Source organism: Dioscorea cayenensis, chromosome 9, assembly GCF_009730915.1.
Source record: "Dioscorea cayenensis subsp. rotundata cultivar TDr96_F1 chromosome 9, TDr96_F1_v2_PseudoChromosome.rev07_lg8_w22 25.fasta, whole genome shotgun sequence".
Classification (NCBI taxonomy): Eukaryota; Viridiplantae; Streptophyta; class Magnoliopsida; order Dioscoreales; family Dioscoreaceae; genus Dioscorea; species Dioscorea cayenensis.
Window position 1 is genome coordinate 26,942,295 of NC_052479.1, and position 21,483 is coordinate 26,963,777.

Consider the following 21,483-nt stretch of genomic DNA (forward strand, 5'->3'; position numbering starts at 1 on the left):
ACCAGTAGGTTCTCTTCTCTCCACGCGAGTTCTCTCACCGGACGGTGATGGTAATCCGCTATTTGTGTTATTTCTCCAACTCAGCCCCTCGCCTTTTCGAAAATTATGCGCATAAGCAACCGATTCCCTCCATTTGACCACAAAATCAGAAAGAAAAAAAAACCCAAACTTTTATCTTCTTTTCTTCCGTTTTCTATGTGAAATGATCATCCGAGTTTTTGATTCGCCGTCGACTCTGACAAAGGTACAAAAGTGCGCTTCATTTTTGTTCCATTTTTCCCTCCTTTTTTTGGGTGATTTTATTGATTTATTTGCTCTATAATTGATGATTAGCATTTGGATTTTGTCTTTGGATGGTTTTGTGATCTAATTGTGTTATTTGGTTCTTAAAAAAAATCAGGATCAGAATGATTATATTTGGGGATAGATTTTGTGGAGAATTTTGTGTTTTTAGTTCTGATTTCAAGCATGTTCATGGTATTGAATGAAATAAGCATTTTTTTTTTTGGAACAAAATCTTTTGCTATTTTGTATGAATCTCCACCTTTGCACTGCATTTCAAAGCCTTTTAAGAAGAAATATCGAAATAATGTGAACAAGTAAATCTTCACAAGAAGAATTTACTGAACATTGGAATGGATATTGAGAGGTGAAATAGAGTTACCAAATTCCTAGGTAATGCTAGCTTTGCATGTGTAACTGCAGAATCTATCCGTTCGACAATTGTATGGACATTTTTCTTTTTCTTTATTGTATTATCTAAACCTAAATCTATGTGAAGAGGTCGATTACATGTATTGCACTTTATTCATCTTGTAATATATGAATATAAGTGATTCTAGATTATTGATTTATCATCTATCATTTGTTGATGTGAAGTTTAGAGAAAGTGGACATCGATAATTTCAACGGAATCTGACTTGTAAACTTTTTCCTTCAATAATAAGGACAGAGGGTCATCGTACCTTTTGTTTTGTGAGAACTTTTTATAACATTAGAAGAAAAATGGTTTTTTTTTGTTTTTTTGTTTTTTTTTTTGTTTTGGCTGCAATTCCTTGCAAACTTTGATCCATCACTTTTTTTTTCCTTCATTTTTTGGATCAGTTTTAGGAGTTTGTGTTACTATTAAACATAAGAGTGGGAGCCTTTGTTGTCTATGTTTCTTCATCGTTAACTTTTTATTAATTTTTGGTTTCTTTCCAAATATTATTGTAATGATGAATCTGATGCAACCCAATGTTGTTGAGTTAACATTAGATATAGAACATTGAACTGAAGAGGATAGTCCTTTTTTTTCTACTTATTGGAGAAAGGTTTCCTTATGCACCTCTATAAGGTTTTGAGACATGATATTTGATCATGTTTCTTTCTAGTTTTGCTAAAAGCCAAAGATAGGAATCTGGCCTTTTGTATGTTTCTTTTTTATTCTGTGCAGTGTTCTTTGCACTTCTAGCATTCAAAACGTAATTTTAGTTTATTTATTTATTAAAAATGAGAATTTTCTTTTATTGAAGAAGAGCTATCTGTTATCTAAATTTGTTGTTAATTCTTTTTACTTCTTTCTTCATGGACAACTGCCGCTATTTTTCAGATTCTTGACATTCTAATTGAATATCATTGTCACTTATTCTTTAGAAATGATCTAAATTATTGAATAAACTAAGAGGATATAACATGATGATTTATTACGACTGGTTTGAATTGCTTGCTCCTCTTACCTTCTTTTGTAGGTTTCCTTATTTATATTGGCTTCTTGGAAATTGATTGCAAGAAAAAATTCCATGGCTCTTGGAAAAATAAATAAGGAATTATTAATTTTTAAAAACTTGAGCACATCAGGCGATGTCTGTAGTGACTGCCTCTGCATGATCAATTGAAGAATACTATTAATAGATGCAGATACACAATCAAGTAGAATGATCCATTTTTACCAGCTCAATGTGCGCATGAATGTATTTCTTGTGTCAAAAATGCATGTTTTTTTTGCCTAACTTGCATCTTGCATGTTAGTCAAGAAAGTTTCTCATATAATTACCAATAATGACCAAGCATTGGTTGTTAATTGCATAAATGCTATCTATCTTATAATGTAGAATACTTAAGAAAGTCAACATTCTTGACTTCCCAAGAAGAACCCAAGTTTAGAGTAACAATTGGACATATTTAGAAATTCTATGCTTTACAACTTAAGAATATGGCCTTTAATGAGAAATAAATTACATGGCAATGAGGATGCATGAAGATAACATGATTGTAACGTTCGATAACAAGCAATGGCTATAAAGAATTTTTATTCCTTGAGTCTACATTAAAATTTTGAATGCCCATAAAATCTTGATATTTATTGATGATTCTAAGTTATCTATCAGACTGGCTCCAAATTAGTTATATCAGCTGGAATGTAACCTTTAACAGGCACAATTAGTACAAATATTAGATAATCTTAAAACCAAACTTAGACTTCATAATAGATTTCAATGGGTTAGGTTAATTTCATAGATGAAATTCATCTTCCCAGAGGTATCAAAACTTTGTACTTGCTAAACTGAGATTTTGGCTAAGGTAATCCCAATACATCATATGTTTATTAGTTGGAAAGTGTAGAGGGTTCGATAATATCTTGAGCTAAAAGGATGACACCTCAAACTTTATGTCATTTAAGGGAATTAAAGAATCACAGTGTCACACATATCTAGGATGGTTGATGAAAAGAACGATTAGGGATATATGGAAAATATTTTGAGAATGGGAAATAATTTCCATAGCTGTTTTATATTATGTAAGAATTAAAGGCCATTTAAATGAGCTATTGTAAAGCAATTTGAAAATGTGTTATAGTGTTGCTCAACATGGCGACAGAGGTGGTTGAAGAGTTTGAGCTGCCTATGTTTTGTTCAGTTGCTTCTGTGTTCTGTTATTGTAATGCTTAGCAAACTGGATGGCTTTGCAGGAAGTTAGTATCTGATGAATACCACCTATTTTGATGCAGCTAATTAAATTATTTGATTGAATGCTTGAACTAAAAAAACCTAATAATTTTAGATGGTCATGTGACCTAATCCAATCTAGTTATGTTGGAGGCCCCAACATTATCATTTAAAAGGCCAACACAACCCCTTTACTCTTTCTTGTCTGAATCATTAACTTAGTCTATGACTTGTATAATGCTTGTTTCACCCGTTGTTTAGTAATTTTTCATTTGTCATATTTCGTACCCTTATGTTGAATGTCGCTGTTTATAAATTGCAAGTATTAATATTAGTAGTGCAGTTATGGAGTGATTGTATTTTTTTTTTTAATATTTGAAAAGCTTCTACCTTCTAGGGGCCTAGGTGATCCTTGTAACATAGTTGCCTCAACACTTTTGGTGGGAAATGGTTTTTCTATCCTCTTTTTCCACATACTACTAAAGATCGTATTTCGTGATCTTTAAATGAGGTTTGGGTAGTAAATTGTTATTTTTCTATATTAAATTGATTGTTTTTGTGAAGAATGTTGTCTCGAACGTCTAAAGACGATCAAATTAAAGTGTCCCATCATTATTGCATTAGAAGTAGCAGAATCTATGAAGTCCTTATAGCTAAATTAAGGCAATGAACTTTGCATTTATTCAAGTACTATGGATACTAACTATATAATGGAATAGACATTTTTATTGGCTCGATCATCAGGAGAAGACCCAAGAAAGATATAATAACCAGTGACAGAGACTCGATCATCAGGAGAATTGGCCCAGGTAGCATCAGAATAGGCCTGCAGCTGCAAAGTGTACTGGCGTGTGTAGAACAAGCCACGGGAGATAGTGCCACGAAGATATCTCAAAAACCGAAGAAGATGACTATAATGAATGGAAGTGGGGGCTGCAACAAACTGATTGAGAATGTGAATAGCATGGGAAATGTCGGGACGTGTGACAGCCAAGTAGACCAAGCTACCAACTAGACGTCGATAGCAAGAAGGATCCGATAATGGAATCCCATCAAAAGCACGAAACTGTAAATGTAGCTCCATCGGTGTAGCGGTAGTATAAGTATCGGTCAAACCAGATCGAGCAAGTAGATCTAGAGTGTAACGCTGCTGAGAGAGACGGTAGCCATCAGGATTAGAAGTGATCTCGATATCCAGAAAGTAACGAAGCAGACCCATATCAGTCATGAAGGTCTCACATAGCTTCTGCTTCACAAAAGTAATGTGAGCAGAGTCATCGCCAGTAAGAATCATGTCATCCACATATAGAAGAATGGTCTGTCCCTGAGAGGAAGAGTAAACAAAGAGTGTCGGATCATAGATGCTCGCAGTGAAACCAACAGCCTCAACCATTGTGCTTAATCGCTTAAACCAGACCCGCGGAGCTTGTTTGAGACCATAAAGAGCATGGCGAGGACGATAAACAGACCCTGGAGGCACTCGAAGGCCGGAAGGAGGAGTCATATAAACCTCCTCCTTTAAGTTCCCGTGAAGAAATGTATTCTTCACATCAAGCTGATGAAGGATCCACCCACGAACAGCCATAACAACAACCAATGTACGCACATTGTGCATGTGAACCATTGGTGCAAAAGTCTCCTCATAGTCGCAGCCATACTCATGCTGAAAACTATGAGCAACTAGATGCCCTTTATAGCTCTTAAGAGACCCACGAGCGGGTTTTCACCCAGTAGATCCAGTGACAAGTGATGGGAACAACATGTGCAGGAAAAGGAACTAGATCCCATGTGTAAGTCCGAGATAAGGCATCAAGCTCCTCTGCCATGGCAGTCCACCACTCAGATGACTGAACTGTTTTCCTGTAGGTACCTGGCTCAAAGGCATCTGAAATACTAGTGCTAATAGCAGAGGCATAACGGTCAGGGGGATGTAAAGTGGAGCGATGACGTAAATAGTATGTGTGAGAGGGTACCTCAGGAGTCGGATCGGTAGCAGGAGAGGCGTCAGAGAAGACCGGCTGAGGTGGAGGCGTTGCGGGATTTCGACGATGGTAAGAAAAATGAACAGGCGGATGAGCAGGAGGAAGCGAGGAGCGAGGAACGAGGGGAAGAACATACTGCAGGAGACTCAACAAGTAAAGGAGGAGAGGTGTCGAGAGTCATGAGTAAGAAGCTCTAGAGGATGGTATAGTGATGGAGGGGAGGACACAGGGGGAGTACCCTCAGAGAAAAGGGGAGGGAAAATAAACGAGAGCAGAATTGAGGAAGAGGTAGATGTAGTGGAATAAGGAGAAGTATAGAAGGGGGTGGACTCATCAAACGTGACATCACGGGAGATACGAATACGTCGAGTAACGGGATCATGGCAACGATAACTTTTATGTTCAAGACTATACCCCAGAAAAACACAAAAAACAGACTGGGCTATTAGCTTTGTCCGCTCCAGAGGTGAGAGCAAAACAAAGCAGCGACAACCAAAAACATGAAGATAATCATAACGGGGAGGTGTCCAATAGAGACACTCACCTGAGCTACAACTATGAAGATGAGATGAGGGTTGCAGGTTAATAAGATAAACAACAGTGCTAACAGCATCAACTCAAAAATGAGGAGAGAGAAAAGTGGCGAGAAGAAGAGTACGTACCGTCTCTAAGATGTGACAGTGCTTGCGTTCAGCGACTTGTTCTGAGGGTGAGCCCCAGGACAGGATAATTGAGATAAGGTGCCCTCAGAAGACAAAAATCACGAAAGGCCTGAGAGGTATACTCATCGCCAGAGTCAGATTAAAAAGTCTTGATAGAGGCAGAGAACTGGGTATGCACCATAGCGGTAAAAGAGTGATAGATAGACAATAATTGAGTACTGTGATGCATAAGATAAATCTAGGTGAAGCAAGTGTAGTCATCAATAAAAAGTACATAATAGCGATTATTGCCTTTAGATATGAAAAGAGCGGGACCCCAAACATCAGAATGAATAAGTCTAAAGGGAACAGCAGTCTGAGACACTCAAAGGATAAGGGCGCTGTAGTTTCTTACCGAGCTTACAGCCCAGAATACCACATCAGAAGGAGGAGAGACAGCTTCTTAAACGCCAAGACGAACAAGGGACGCCATACGAGAAGGACACAAGTGACCAAGATGATGATACCACTTATGACGAGACATCACCGCAACATGACAGTGATGAATGGATTCGGTTAAAGATGGAAGACGAAGGGAATCCAACGCATAAACTCCATTATGATGGCGGCCAACTCCAATCACCGTCCCATTGCGCTCCTGCACATGACACAAGGTATGGTCAAAAATAACTTGACAGTCATAATCAGTAAGCTGGCTAACAATTATAAAGTTCATGGATAAACGAGAAACATGAGAAACAGAAGGGACGAAGAAATCACTAGAAGAGAGATGGTCAGTAGATGAGATAGGGAGTAATGTACCATCAGCAGTGCGAACGTGGGTGATAAGCGATGGTGGACGTGAATGGTGAAGATGAGTGGCATCAAGGGTCATGTGGAGAGAAGCACTAGAGTCAAAAAACCATTGAGGACAGGAACTACTTGAAGCGGATGAAGTAATCTGAGTCGATCTGGCATGTCTAATAGAGGAGGTTGAGTTAGCGAGATGAGACTGCAGGAACTGCCGGAACATTGCCAAAAACTGCTGATCCGCAAGAGATAGTGGAGTAGGAGAAGCCTGTACAGAGTGTGCCTGGGGAGAGTGAGGCGTTAGAAGAAGAGGTGAAGCTGGTAAAGTGCCAAGGGGAGTAACGCGTGGAAGTTTACGCTGCTTCTTCCGACAGTTGCGTGCGAAGTGATCCAGTATGTCACAATAGTGACAAGTTACGGTCCGCTTTGGCCATGAAGGAGGCCGAGGAATTAGGGGCAGGAGAGCAGAGAACAAGTAGAGGAGGATGTCGGAGGTACAAGAGCACTGCCCCCGTGTAAATGAACCTATAAGTATCTTTTTTTTTAATATATATATTTATATATATCACTGTAGTGAATAGTGATCACTGAACAATGAATAATGAACTATAAACATGGAACAGTGCACCATCATAACAGTGAACAGTGACAATTTTTTTGTTTTTGTTTTTGTTTTTTTTAATATTTATATATATAATAAATTATATGGTGGGCCTAGTAGATTTGGCACTTGCTATTTAGAAAGATTCTGCAGACAATAATGGGCATCACCAAATTTGTCACAAGCTTGTTTGGAAAAATGCTGCAGACAAGAAGGGCCTTAGCTTGGCTTGTTTTATTTGGAAAAGTGCTTCAAGCTATGATTCCAGGGAAGTGATTGGAGCTTTGGCGAAGGAGGGCCTGGTAAGTAGGAGCTCTGGCGAGGCAAGGACAGGGGCTGGCAAGCACGGGCAGGCCGCCACACGGGCTGGAGATGGCAGCGTGCGGCACGGGGAGGCCGGCGACCGTGGCGGGCGTGTGGGCGGCGATGCTGGTGATGCGGTCGGACAAGTGTTGGAGCTGAATTATTTTTTTATTTTTTATTTATTATTTATTTTTATGTATGTTCTAAGAAGAGAAGAGGGGATGGCCAGAGTTGGGAGTGGAGAAGATGGTGTGGTCGGAGATGAGGATGACGGAAGAAGGAGAAGAAGAAGATGGCCGGAGTTGGGATGGCAGTATAGGGAAAAAAAAATTGAGAGAAAGAAGACAGAGAGTGATCTTTGAGAAAAGAGTAGTTTGTAGATCTGGCTTGAGGATGCCGACGATGGAGAGGCTACGCACAGCGAGAGAGAGGAGATCGGCGGCGGCCGGCGGTGATGGCTGGTGGAATCTAGGCTCTTGAAACCATGTTAGAAGAAGAAGAAAGAGAAAAAGTGGAACATGTCCTTGAACCTTGAACAATCTTCATGAATGACATTTAAGTCTATATATAGGAACCAATAATACAAGTATATCCCATAATATACCTCTATACTACCGTTGTACATATACCTAACAATGAGAATGTGTGGAGAAGGGGAGTAGGGTTTTAGAGAGCCATTGCCATGTCATCATCTCTAGATGGAAATCTCCAAACTAGTGAAAAATTTTTAAAAAAAAAACTGCAGGATTTGAAGATGAAAGGGGAAAAAAGAAAAAAAAAAGGAAAAAACATAGTAAGACTGGTCTTTCTTTCTTTTCTTTCGTCTTCTTTTTCTTTTTTTCTCCTTTTCCAGTCAGTGACAACTGTTATATCTCTTTTCTATTTTTTTAATTTTTTTATAATTTTAATGTTAAAAACAAAGTCAAACATGAAACTCAGGTTTTTAAAATAATCCGGGTTGATCTATAAAAATCGATGTCGATCCATATTTGATAACCCAATTAGTTGAGCCGTATGCCCCTTGCGCCTCAAGGAGTATTGGCCTCATATAGAAAAGCCGCAAGCCTATATATTGAAGGAAAAGCGTATGCCTTTGGGTAATTTTTTCCCGCCTCACCTTGAGGTGCTTTGATGTGTTCTCCGCAAGTGCACGGGTTGCACACAAGTAGTAAAGTGGTACCCTGTGAGGGTAGGGTTGTCGAACCACAGGGACTGGACTCAAATTACTAATTGATCTTCTAATATCTAGCCGGTAAATAATTGTTGGTAACTAGATCTTAAATGAAGGAAGGATGACATGTAAGGGCTGAAACTGAACTAGGTGAGAGACACAGAGATAGAGCATGTAAAATTATAGTATTTAATATTTCAACAACAAGAGAGCAATGCCCCGGATGATTTCTATGAGCTATCGCATGCCGACTGACCTCTAATGCCTACCAGGTACATTCTATGGTTCTTGCGTGTGCTCAAAAACAATGTTGCATCTATGGCTCTCAAGTACACCAAGGTTTGCTAGGATAACTGTGTATCTCAAACACATCAAGTTTTGCAATCACAACTATGGTCATCCATACACCAAGTTTTACCAAAGCATCTGTGCACATCAAACACATCATTAAACACAAGAAACCAAAGGAACTCTATAGATCATTAGAAGAAAACATTCAAAACATACAAAGCATCAAAGTTCAACATCCCGGGGCACCATGGATGGTTAGCCCCTAAGGGATGGGTACAACATGGAGAAAATAACTACAGGTTTAGAGAAAGAAGACAAGACTTCCTTCTCTTCAAGATCGCCTCTGATGTTGAGCTCCATTGCTAGCCCCACTTCTCTTGTGCCTCCATTACTCGCGCTCTAGCACCAAAGTTCAGTCCGGCCCCAGAAATGTGGAGGGGAAGGCCATGGCAGGCCCCCCAAGAAGAAGAATAAAGGATGGAGAGAAAAATGCCCCAAGAATGCCCTAGATTTGACTTAAAACGCGGATTCCAGGCACGACACGCCCTGAACACGGGGATGTCAATCCCCTCGAAAATCACTGAAAAGCAGAATCACCGAAAAACAGATTTTCAGGCCTGACACACCCTATGACACGAGGGTGTCAGGCTTGACACGATCGTGCTAGGAGCACACAGACGTGTCCCTTCTCCAGACTTGTGTTACATTGATTTGCTACAGTACTCAACCACAATGATTTTGCTACAGTACTCATCTTCACAAATCGCCTAGAATAATCAATGGAATGCGTATGGTCGTGTCGAGACTGTGTCAGGCCTGAGAGCACTATAGATTCTCATCTTTTCGTACCGTAATTGCGCCGAATCTTGCTCTTTTGCACAGGGACTTGTTTTCTTGCACAAATACACTATAATACCCAAAGTAGCACCGGATCACGATAAATAAACGCTTGAAGACACGATAAATACATGAAAAGGGTATGGAAATGTATATATGAAATGCACTCATCATGCTCCTCAAGGCGTACGCCTCAAACGCTATCTAAAACATTGACTGAGGTCATATGTAACCCAACGGTTTACATAACTGAAAAACATGAATCATTTAACCCAAAAACTAAACTTGGGGAAAGCAATTAGACACCAAAGATTCTATGACTGAAATCCTTTAATTTATTGATCTAACACACAACAATACATGAGTGGTTATCTTAATTTTCGTGTTACATGATCTGGTGATGCAACAAGGACTATAAGTAATATTATAGTTTTGGAAAATTTAACTGTGACGAATGTTTTGATTGCTATGGAATGTGCATTTGAGTACTTTGTCCTCCAACCAGAAAAGGTTATAGTACAAGAAAAATTGTATTCATGATAACTTTTCTCCAATATCAAATGGTGCGACTTATAGTTATACTGTTAGATATAAATGAAACATATATTTCATGTGCTCAATTTAACCAAGAATATGGCTTGCTGACATTGGCTTGTCCATCCATATTGCGGATTAACTAATGAACTGCCTCTAATATCACTTGTAGGAAAATGTGTGGAGTAGGAGGGAGAAAGTTGATAGCTGTAATGAATTTTACTGAAGATTAACCAAGGAATCAACAGAATAGTAATTCATCACACAATCCACACTCTCAACACAATTACTTCTCTAATATATTGAGACTTCAGTCTTCCAATCAACAGAAAATAAGAGATCAAGCATCAAACCAACTAATCAAGAACACAAACTCCAAATAAGCAACTAAACAAAGAAATCAAGCCCACAGAGTTTAAGATCTAATGAAAACAAACTGAAATACAGTAAGATAAAGTGGGAATCACTTCCCTTCTGTCGAGGTAGCTGGAGACAATTGCCCAAAAGCTCAATCAGGGCCAAGCTTCTACTTTCTTCTTCTTTGCCCTTCTCTATTCTCCTCCCTTGCTATTTCTACTCTCTTGGACGTTGTTTTTTCTATTCTCTTGGACGTTAGTCTAACTAACTCAGCCTCCTCCGCCAGTCAGAACATTCCCTTTGTCCACGTGGCCAGGAGTATGATAACCTATGAGCCTTGAGCTCTTCCACCGAATCCTATTGCTTTTTCTCCCAACTCGTGAAGAGTCGTCCACGTCGCCTGCCTCTCCACTCGCCCACCAATCAATTAAAACTTTGATAACTCAGCCGACCACCCGACCAACTGTATCCTGAACATCTCTTGGCGCCAACTGACTCCCTCCACTTGCTTCATTACAATAGCATACTATAATAAATTAAGAAATAGAACAACTTTGTAAAGTTCTCAACTATACCTAGCCTTACACACCCTATTGTATGGTCTCTCTCACTTTAAGAATTCGCATATATCATACTTATATGGATGGCATAATGAAACCTTACAAAGGCTCAAACTTGAAAAACACAATCAAACTAAATCTTAATCTATAGTATTAAGGTTATCTCCAATTTGTATATCCTTGGCCCTGATTTATATGACAGCATTGGTTCTTAAGGTTGTCAACCATGCACTAGTTGATCTTTTTTTGAGACTTGTGAGTACATCATAAAGGATGCAAGAAATGTACTTCTAAGTATATTTAGATTTTTGTTTTCCCATGTTCTGGCTTGTAATTTTCAGTTGAAAACTCTGTATCCTAGTCATTGCTGATGACATTCAGATTCTGGTACATTGTTTAAATGTCTCATTTGTTGATGGTTGATCTGGTTGTTTATGCAGCTTGGACATTGCAATTCATTGCCGTGAACGTACGTCATAGACAGAAAATGATATTACATCTGCTTAGCATACTAACTACTCAAAACCCTAGTTAAAAAAATGATATCCAGAAAGCAGCATATTGCTATCTTTACCACCGCAAGCCTGCCATGGATGACTGGAACTGCTGTGAACCCCCTGTTTCGTGCTGCTTATCTTGCCAAATATGGTGATTATGAGGTTGTTCTGGTGATACCTTGGTTGTCCTTGAAAGATCAAGAATTAGTTTATCCAAATAAGATCACATTTAATTCACCATTGGAGCATGAAGAATATGTTCGTCGGTGGCTTGAAGATCGAATTGCTTTTGCATTAAGATTCAGTATAAGCTTCTATCCTGCAAAGGTACCCAATGCTTTCACAAAATTCTGTATAACCTGCAGTTGACTAAGCACAGTCTTGTTTACTATCATTATGCGATTATTATTGAAATAATTGGTCTTTGCTGTATTTGTTTTCAGATTAACAGTTTTTCTTGATAATTCCATAGATATGTGCATGTAGAAGTTTTGATGAGGTTTAAGAGATGATATCTTTAATGCCTTTAGTTTTGACTTAGGATAGTGAACCTGAAACTTAGTTTGATGGCGCCAATTATGTAACATAAATCATTGTTTACCTATTCATTGTAAATATAACAGAAACATAACTCTGTTCAATCTACAAGTAGATTGTTAGAGACTGCTTCTTTCTCTCATTCGTAAAAGAAATTTAGTATTTTCTTTGCAACTTTTCAGTTCTCCCAAGATAAAAGGAGCATTCTACCTGTTGGAGATATCACAGCAAGCATTCTTGATGATGATGCAGATGTTGCTGTACTGGAGGAGCCAGAACACCTTACATGGTTTCATCATGGACAGAAGTGGAAATCCAAATTCCGGCAAGTTATAGGTATTGTACATACCAACTATTTGGAGTATGTGAAGAGAGAGAAGCATGGGCAGCTTCTTGCCTTCTTTCTCAAATACGCTAATAGCTGGGTTACTCGCATCTATTGCCACAAGGTAATTCTACTGACAACTAGATAGTTTTTTAACAACACATGATATAATTGATATCATTTATTAATGATAATTATTAAATTCCTTCATTTCTTCATTCCTTCAACCTTCTATTGAACTTTCAACGGAACACGCTACTAGATACAGAGTTACTGGTTTATTAAGTTGGCAGGATACACCACTGATCTATTTTAGACATTCACTCCAAGGTTGACGCAATGGTTTCTTTATGTCAAATCAAGGCCAAAACATGCATTGTGGGGAATAGTCCTGGCTGAAGAAACACACGTTGTGGAGCATAGTTTAACTTAGTTTTCAAATGAACGTTCAGAGATTTCATTGAAAATGATTTATAGTGATTATAGAGGTGGAGATTAAAATTTCACTGATTGCAAGGAATAATTTGTACATTGTTAAGTTTTCTCCACTAAAGATTTATACGTGCTTATTGTTATGAATGTAGTATGAGCAAACGAGCTCATAGCTTAGTGGCACGGCCCCACTAGTATAAGGTGATAGTAGGGGATTTCAATTACCCCTAGTTCAAATCCTCCTGGTTGCAATGTGGTGGCAACTCAGACTAGCAACCTGAGCCCCACGTCCCCGGGTGAGGGCGCAGGGCCAGATGGTCAATTCTCGGCCCTATACATGCCCTTGACTAATTACATTTGTCGCATTTGTCAATATATATATATATATATATAATAAATTCTAGATGGGCTTCTTGTTATTGTTGCATAAATCAGAAGTTACATAATCTTTTCAAACTTCTAACATTTTTGTATGTTGAAGAACTGATTTCATGTTGATTTCATTCTGCTTTGCATGGTGATAAGATACTTATAGACATGAGGCCTAGATCAAAGCGTAATTTTTTTAAATTTAATTTTATTATTTTTTAAATGCATTCTGATACTCCCATGCATAGATCTATCCCAGTTTCATTCTTGAAGTTGTATATCTGGTAGATTGTTTCCTCTTCATGTAGTTAATTTACATTGCCATTTTTTACAATCAAATGATATTCTTGTTCATGCTCATTCCTAATTTAGTAAAACTGTTCTCTGCTATCCATAGAAATATTCCATTTTTTGAAGTCATAGATGCTTAAATTTTCTCCTCTTGGTACAATTAATTCATGTTGCCATTTATAACTAACAAAGGGCACTCGTATTCATGCTCATTCTAAATTTAAAAGTCTATACACAGTTATCTTTTTATGCTAGTCTCTGCTGTCTTTTGATATGAACTCCAATCTCATGCCAATTCTGTTAGCTTTTCTCTTTACATTCACAAATGTGCATTCTAACTTATATGTATGATAAACTGTCTGATGCGATGAATTTAGATGCTAGTAATTGTACTAGTTAGACAGGTTATTACAGATGATTAGAGCATCATTCCCAAAGAGGACCAAGAATATAGAGAACCAAAGCATTATTAATTTTGATGCTATTTGAGAAACTGATTCGATGATTATTGAAATAAAAAAATTCAGAAAATTAAGAAACAGAATGAGTCGAGATATTTTAAAAGGGTTTTCTTATTGATTTACCTCTGGTGCTTTAAAAGGGTTGGATTTTCAATGTTGGGCCCTTTATTCATGTGCTAGATTCTCAATAATATTTTAACTAAACAAAGATTTCAAATCTAAGCATCCAAAGTTCAAATTGGAAGTCAGAGAATCTCAAATGGAATTCAAATCGAGCTATAGAATTCTCTTAAGTCTTCATTTAAACCAAGAATCCTATATCTGGGCATCCTAAAATCAAATTGATTGAATGAGAGATTCTAAAACTCAAACCCTAGATTCCCACATCTGGGCAACCTAGTTAATCCAATAGAGTGGAGGACCTCACCACAAGAGTTTCCTATATCTGGGTATCCTAGTGCTGAGATGCTATTGTGAATCATCCAAAAAGCAAATTATTACCTTAAAATCCCATATTTGGGAATCCTAGTTTAGAGTAGCTAAGCCAATGTTGTAAATTTCAAAAGGGTAAACATTCATCTAACTAAATTTCCTATGATCTCATTCCGGACATCCTAAATGTTCCATGAAGTGCACTTGAAGAATTAGTCTTTCATATCCGAGCAATATAACCCTAATGTGCAGTGGAATTGATCAAAATTTTCTAGAATGAAATCAAATTAAGAATTTGAATATTCTAAACTGAAAACCTAGAATCCTGTATCAACTATCCTAAGAATTCCGAAAAATGCACTTCAAGAACTAGATTCCACATCCGGGCCAATCTCAAGTTAGAATGGAAGAACTAGATCAAATCAAAGCCATTCATCAAAGAAATTCAAGAATTAAGATGAATCCATTCCCAACCATAAGCTTCTAATCATTCAAATCAATTGCAAAATTCATAAAAGAAGATAGCTATCAAGATCCATGAAAAATTAAGCACTAGAGTTCATCAAACCAAACTGCAAGGTATCTACTGCATTAGGAGTTCAAAGTCAAGAAGAAAACAATTTTTAACAAGAGAATTCATCATGATTCAAGAGATATGAATTCAAACTCTTATCAATCCTTGATTCTGCAAGCTCTTCCTCTTAAACTCCTTTTTCGTCCCAAAATTTGGATTTCAATTGGTGGAAAAGTCATAGCTTTCAATGGAATTCAAAAAGATCTCAAAGGGTTCCAAAGCTGTGATCTAGAAGTCTTGCCATCCATTTATACCTTGTTCCCTTCTAGAAGCCTTTCAAATTAAAAATTCCTGCCTTTTCTAATAACACTAGAAGTTTTTTACACAATTAGGCATGAGAACCAGATGTTAATTAGTTGTGTAACAAACTTGGACTTGGGCTTGGGCACTTGGACTCGGCTAGATACAAGGTTCTATGTTGCTTTGATTTTTACTCCATCAAGCACTGTGTTTCTGAAAAATTTTTGAGTGCCATACTTGTAGAGTTTGAAGTTAGCTTTCTGACTCATTCAGTTTCACTCTAATAGGATCAGTGGCAGAAAAAGATATCACTGATTTAGTGAAACTGTGCAGATACAATCTGGTTCAACTTCAGACATGGCCGTGTCTATGTTGTGTCCCACTTAAGTCTTGAACTTACTTGAATTGCCTTTCTTCGGCTTCATTAAGTTGCCTAATTGGCTCTCTATACTCATTCATTGAGTGAAACCAACAATTTGATACTAGATAGCACGTATTTGCAAATCATACGAAAATTGAGCAAAACATAGAAATTGGTTGTTAAAAAGCCAAAAGTTTCATCAATATTCTTGCATAAAAATCAATATTCATCACTGTCATTTACAATTCAAATACTAGAAGTGAGGACCACAATTTAGACTTCTTGGAGGGAGCAGTGGTTTATTTTTTATCCTAATAAAATTAGACAATGGAAAAGAATTGATATTCTTACAAGTGCTTATCTCAGTCCTTTCTGATCCAATGTATACTGGCCTCAATATGCGATTTTTATGAAAATATTTCCCTGTTACACAATATTTGCATGATTGGTGAACGCCTCTCAAATATATGCCTCTTTCTTTGGGTAAATCTACCAACTAGTTTCTGTCTGGAGATTCAAGATATGTTTGTTTGGAGACTTATGCTGATCTAAGCTAAAACAGAACCTGTGCCAATTTAAATTTTTGTCACAATTTTGAGTCGGAGGGTTTTTAAATTATATAATTATTTAAGACAAAAATTAAGAATGGCAAATTTACAAAATCTTAGAACAAATTTGTATATATAATGGATATTCAAACTCTTTGATACGATTCTGTGGAAAAATGGTCTCACGCAATAGGATAATTGTCAGTTTATTTGAGTGAAATTGGGATCAAATTCTCACTTATTATGCTATTAGTAATATAGTTTGTGCAATTATTTTTTTAATTTACTTGTATAGTTTCTGCAAATATTTTCGATTTACCTATGTCGTTTCTACAATTATATTATTGAATTAATTTCAATCAGGCAATTAGTGAGCAATTTCAAGATTATTTCTTAATGAAATAGATCCAGTTGATGTGGTTGAATCCCATGAATTAGACTCCAATTATATAAAGACTCTAAGGGCTCTTAATATATATGAGTGAATTGATGTCCAATTCACAGTCAACTTATGCTGATTCTGTTGCTAATTTTCAAGTGATGGAAATAGTACATTGGTGCAGGAAAAATTGTATCTAATCAATTGTACAATTCAGGATTGGTTGTTGATAGTTTAATAAATGCAAACTCTATTGATTTAGATGCCATAAGAGAAGTAGTGTAGGGGAAAAAAATGCAAAGATCTAGATAACCTTAAATAGAATGTACATAGAATTTAAATATAAGAAGACCAGACTCAAAGTTGGTGGTCATTAGATTGTTGGATTTAATTCAAACTCAGTTTCCGCCTGAAGCTAAGATAAAAATCGATTAGCACTCAAATCGACTAATAGAATTCTAGACTAGGCATCTAGAGTGTAGTTTAACGTGTCATCAGCAAATAATAATGTGATAAATAGAGTGTTGATCTCATGAGGAGTTGTATTAGTAGTTGCTAAGTGCTAAACTTACACAATCTATTCTTATTAAAACAATTAAGTGGTTATCTTAACTAAGGAAAATTGGAGTTCGATTATCAATGCATCAAAACCTAGTATTACAAATCCCTTTGATCCTTCATGCAGCTATCCATATTCTCATCTATCTTGTCTTAATGAATTATTAAACTAGAGTTTCTTGATTATCTACAAGCACTTCCTAGTAGTCTTATAGAATTATCTAATCTCACTAACTCTTTATATTGCTACGAGAATTATATGATAACCATATTCATTAAGTTCTACTCGTTTTCGGATGTATATCATTTGCAGGTATGTCTCTGTGCTACAAAGTAGTCAATATGCTTTGATCATACATTATTCAATTTAAGGTCGCATTATAATTTCCTTTCTGAGTTCATCCAGGGTTTTCTAATCAATCTAGGCCATGGTCTACTGATCATAGAAAGCATTAAGAACAAGATTGAATAAACATCTCTCTTTATTTAAGAACAAAATGATGAGAGAAAACTTCAAGGTCACATTAAGAAAACAAAGGTCATTGCAAATCTAGAAAACTATTTAGTTTGTAGAAGTCTTTAATCCAATGGAACAAATTCTAATACCACATTGGGTGCAAACCAAAGCATCCTCACTAGATCCCGATTCAATCCAAACCATTTGCTTGAGAGACTCGTACTTTTATATCCGTATCCATATTTATTTACTCTGGCGATGTGGGACTATCTTACTCTGATAATTTTTTGAGTATTTTTTTGTAACCTTTTATTTGCTAGAATTTGTGCCAATGAATTATAGAATTTGTGTGTGTGTGTGTGTGTGTGTGTGTGACTAAGATAGTCATGTACATGTAGGCTTTAGCATGACTTCACAGTTATGACCCTTCTCTGGATGTGTAATAGTGAATTTGAAAGGCCCATGTATTGCAGATTATCAGATTATCTGGTGCTACGCAAGATCTCCCACGGTCCATCATTTGTAATGTTCATGGAAGTAATCCTAAATTTCTTGAGATTGGGAAAAGAAAGCAAGAACAACGACAGAGAGGAGACCAATGTTTCACCAAGGGTGCATACTACATTGGGAAGATGGTGTGGAGTAAAGGTTACAGAGAACTACTAAAACTTCTTTCAGAACATCAAGAGAAATTGTCTGATCTTCAAGTGGATTTATATGGAACTGGGGAAGATTCTGATCAAGTTCAACAATCTGCAAGAAAATTAAACATGGATGTAAGAGTTTATCCTGGTCGAGATCATGCTGACATATTGTTTCATGAGTAAGTAGTCTAGTCCTAAGCCTCAATTTTAACGTGCATTTTAACATGTATGAGATTCTCTGCACAAAATTTAACGTGCCATTTCCTTTTTTTTTTCAGCTACAAAGTTTTTCTAAACCCCAGCACAACCGATGTGGTCTGCACAACCACAGCAGAGGCACTAGCAATGGGGAAGATCGTCGTCTGTGCTGACCATGTATCAAATGACTTCTTTAAGCAGTTTCCCAATTGCCACACATATAGCGGCAACAATGAATTTGTAAAAATTACACTTAAAGCTTTATCTGAAGAGCCTGTTCCATTGACCGATGAGCAAAGGTACGAACTATCTTGGGAGGCCGCAACCAAAAGATTCTTGGCAGCTGTAGAGCTTAATCAGAAAATATCTGATAAAGTCCCTTCTTCCTTAAAATCCAAGACACAAAAACTCCAGAGGAGCATTGAAGAAGCCTCTGCATTTTTGCATCAAACTATGTCTGGAATTGAGACAGCGCGGTGTGCATTTGGTGCAATACCTAAAACTTTGCAACCTGATGAGCAGCAATGTGAGGAACTTGGTTTGGTACTTAACCGAAAGGAAAATGTTTCTCAGACATTGATGCTGTAGTTATCAATGTATGCCAAATACATGGTTGTATAAAAGTTTACATACATAAAGTTGGGCAATATTTGATTGTTGGGCTTTGGCTGAATCTGTTGATGTATATCATTCCATTCTTCTCAGTTTCTCGTTTACGTTATTAGTTTGGTTTGTTTTACATTTGTGACAGTATATATATATATATATATATAACATTCTCGAGGAGGCTGATCATTTGTGCACAAATCATGCTTATTGATTACGGGAGAAGTATCAATTTTTCTCTACATTTTTTTTTTTGAAATATTTTTAGATATTTAGAGTCTTTTGAGTATATTGATAAGGGATGATAGGGTTTGTTTTTTATTTATTTATTTTTTTGTATTTTACCTCAATTGTCATTCTAGTCATGTACTTCTAAATTGTTCAATGTTGTGTTGGTGTTTAGCAATATTTTTTTTTTTTGGCATATCTTCATTTTTACACTTTTAAAATATTGAATATAGTATTATTTGATGTATATGATTAAATATATAATAATTTTTATTAATTTCTCACACTCAGGGTATAATTTGGGGGTCAGAAGAAAGTGTTGATTAGTTTACAACGTTGATCGAATGTTGCTCTTGTGGCACTTTTATTTTAAAAACATAAAAAAAAATATTTTAGATAAAATAATAGATATACATTTTGGATTTTCTCTTAGAAAGAGCAGTATTAAATAACTCAGAATTATGAAGATAGAAATGAAAAAAATTGAATAATTTAAGAATATATGGGTGAAAATGGACAGTGGGCCAAAGTGCAAAATGCTAAAATGACTTTACCCTTATTTGATTATCATGGCGTTAAACAAAACCATTTGTTTGAGTCACTAATAGAGCTACTTCAATTAAGTTGCCAAATATGGATATAAATATAACACTACACCATTGTTAATTTTTAGAAGCACATATAACCGGAATAATATGTTGAATTCACATTTAGAAAAATATTAAAGTTGAGTTTATTATTAAATATTTGCGTCATTTCAAGCTAAAATTAAGCTAGCACTAGTACTTAAAATCAAAGTGGACACAACTCACTCACACTTAAGCTGTATATAATTTGGTCATCAACTTCTTCTTTTCTTGTTTAAATAATCACTACAAACTTCATGAATTTCTCCACCAACTGCCAAAAGGGACTAAGTCATATGCATTATTTATAACAAGTCCAAAAACATTGCCCATGTTTTGTGGACAATCTTTGACAACTCCATCAATCACACAAATTTAGGACTATATACTTTAGGCAAAAGTTTCTTCATGGTTGGGAACATTTGAAAGCATCAAACAAGCATGTGTGCTTGTTTTTTTTTGTGGGAAGGATTCTTTTCCAAGTCATAGTCCAACATAGTCTACAAATTTAATTTGGAAAGTGCTTTTAGTGCTGCTTCTAGAGAAAGGATGCCACTAACACTAACAATCAATTGAATTTTTCTTTGTTTTTCTTATGGTGAATGAGTTTGATTGGATGATTGTGAAGCATTATAAACTAAGTTCATGTTTGACATTGTGAAGTTGAATAGAATAAAATTTTAATATTTTCTTTTTTATGGATTCTACTTGGCATCCATCAAAGACAATGTTTCTAGAAAGCTCTTCATAAGAATCCATGGCTTGGTTATTTCCCCGATGGTTCCTTAGTATTTTTTTTTTCTTCTAAATAACTTATGTAAAGTTATTAAGATGATGGTTTACTTTTATCATCTTTTAAATTGAATGTGGAGAGCTTTGGAGTTCATATAATTTTGAATCGCGATTTTAGTCCAATTTTCGTTGTTTGAGAGGAATGACTGATAGATTTAAAATTTAGTATTAACATAATGTGGAGTTCAAATTTGTGTTATCAAAATATTCATTATAGATTGACACTATTGAGAAAAGTCCCATTACTTCTATTTAAGACAAATTACTTTTGGCTTCCACACTATAATGTTCATTTCAACTTTTATATTTTTAAAAATGTTCAATACGATCTTCTATCTTGCATAGTGAAAATTTACCTTATATATATAAAAAAAATAAAATCCATGATTAATTTATAATGAAATTAAAATTTCTCCAATGTTTGATATATATATAAATGGGAAAAAAACTATTTAAAGGTATTTATAAGAAAATCAGGACTCAACCATCTCACTCTAAAGTTGGAAATAAAACAAAAATCGAATTATTAAAAAACATATTGAAAATTTGGAGCGATGGAATCAAAACTAGATATGGGCAAATTCTAAGATGCAAAATAATTGTCTCATATGTGAAATTTTTTAATATCTTTTATGTGTTTACAGATAAAATAATTCCCCTTCGTATAGTCGTATTGGCTATTACATCATATGCATAGTATAAGTTGTTGAATGGTCATAAATATCCTTTTTTTTTTTTTTTAATTTTTGGAAGGTTGTTTGAATTCACCGTCACCCATTTTATAACTTCCAAGTTATTTGGCAAATGCTTTGCAGAATAACAATCTTATCATTAATTTTTTTTAAAAAGGGTTTTTTTGGTAAATGGTTTGCTGAAAAACCTAAAACCATAAAACTCTATTCTTACTCTTCTTT

The 21,483-nt window shown here is 36.0% G+C and overlaps 1 protein-coding gene across 1 annotated transcript; it reads left to right on the plus strand.

The window, feature by feature from the left end:
• On the plus strand, positions 1-19,021 carry LOC120269406 (digalactosyldiacylglycerol synthase 2, chloroplastic-like). The gene is made up of 5 exons (XM_039276741.1): positions 1-244; positions 11,455-11,838; positions 12,231-12,497; positions 17,949-18,298; positions 18,398-19,021. Exons 2-5 carry the CDS (start codon positions 11,554-11,556, stop codon positions 18,903-18,905), a joined length of 1,410 nt encoding a protein of 469 aa, XP_039132675.1. The 5' UTR covers positions 1-244; positions 11,455-11,553; the 3' UTR covers positions 18,906-19,021.
• Positions 19,022-21,483: the final 2,462 nt, after the last annotated feature.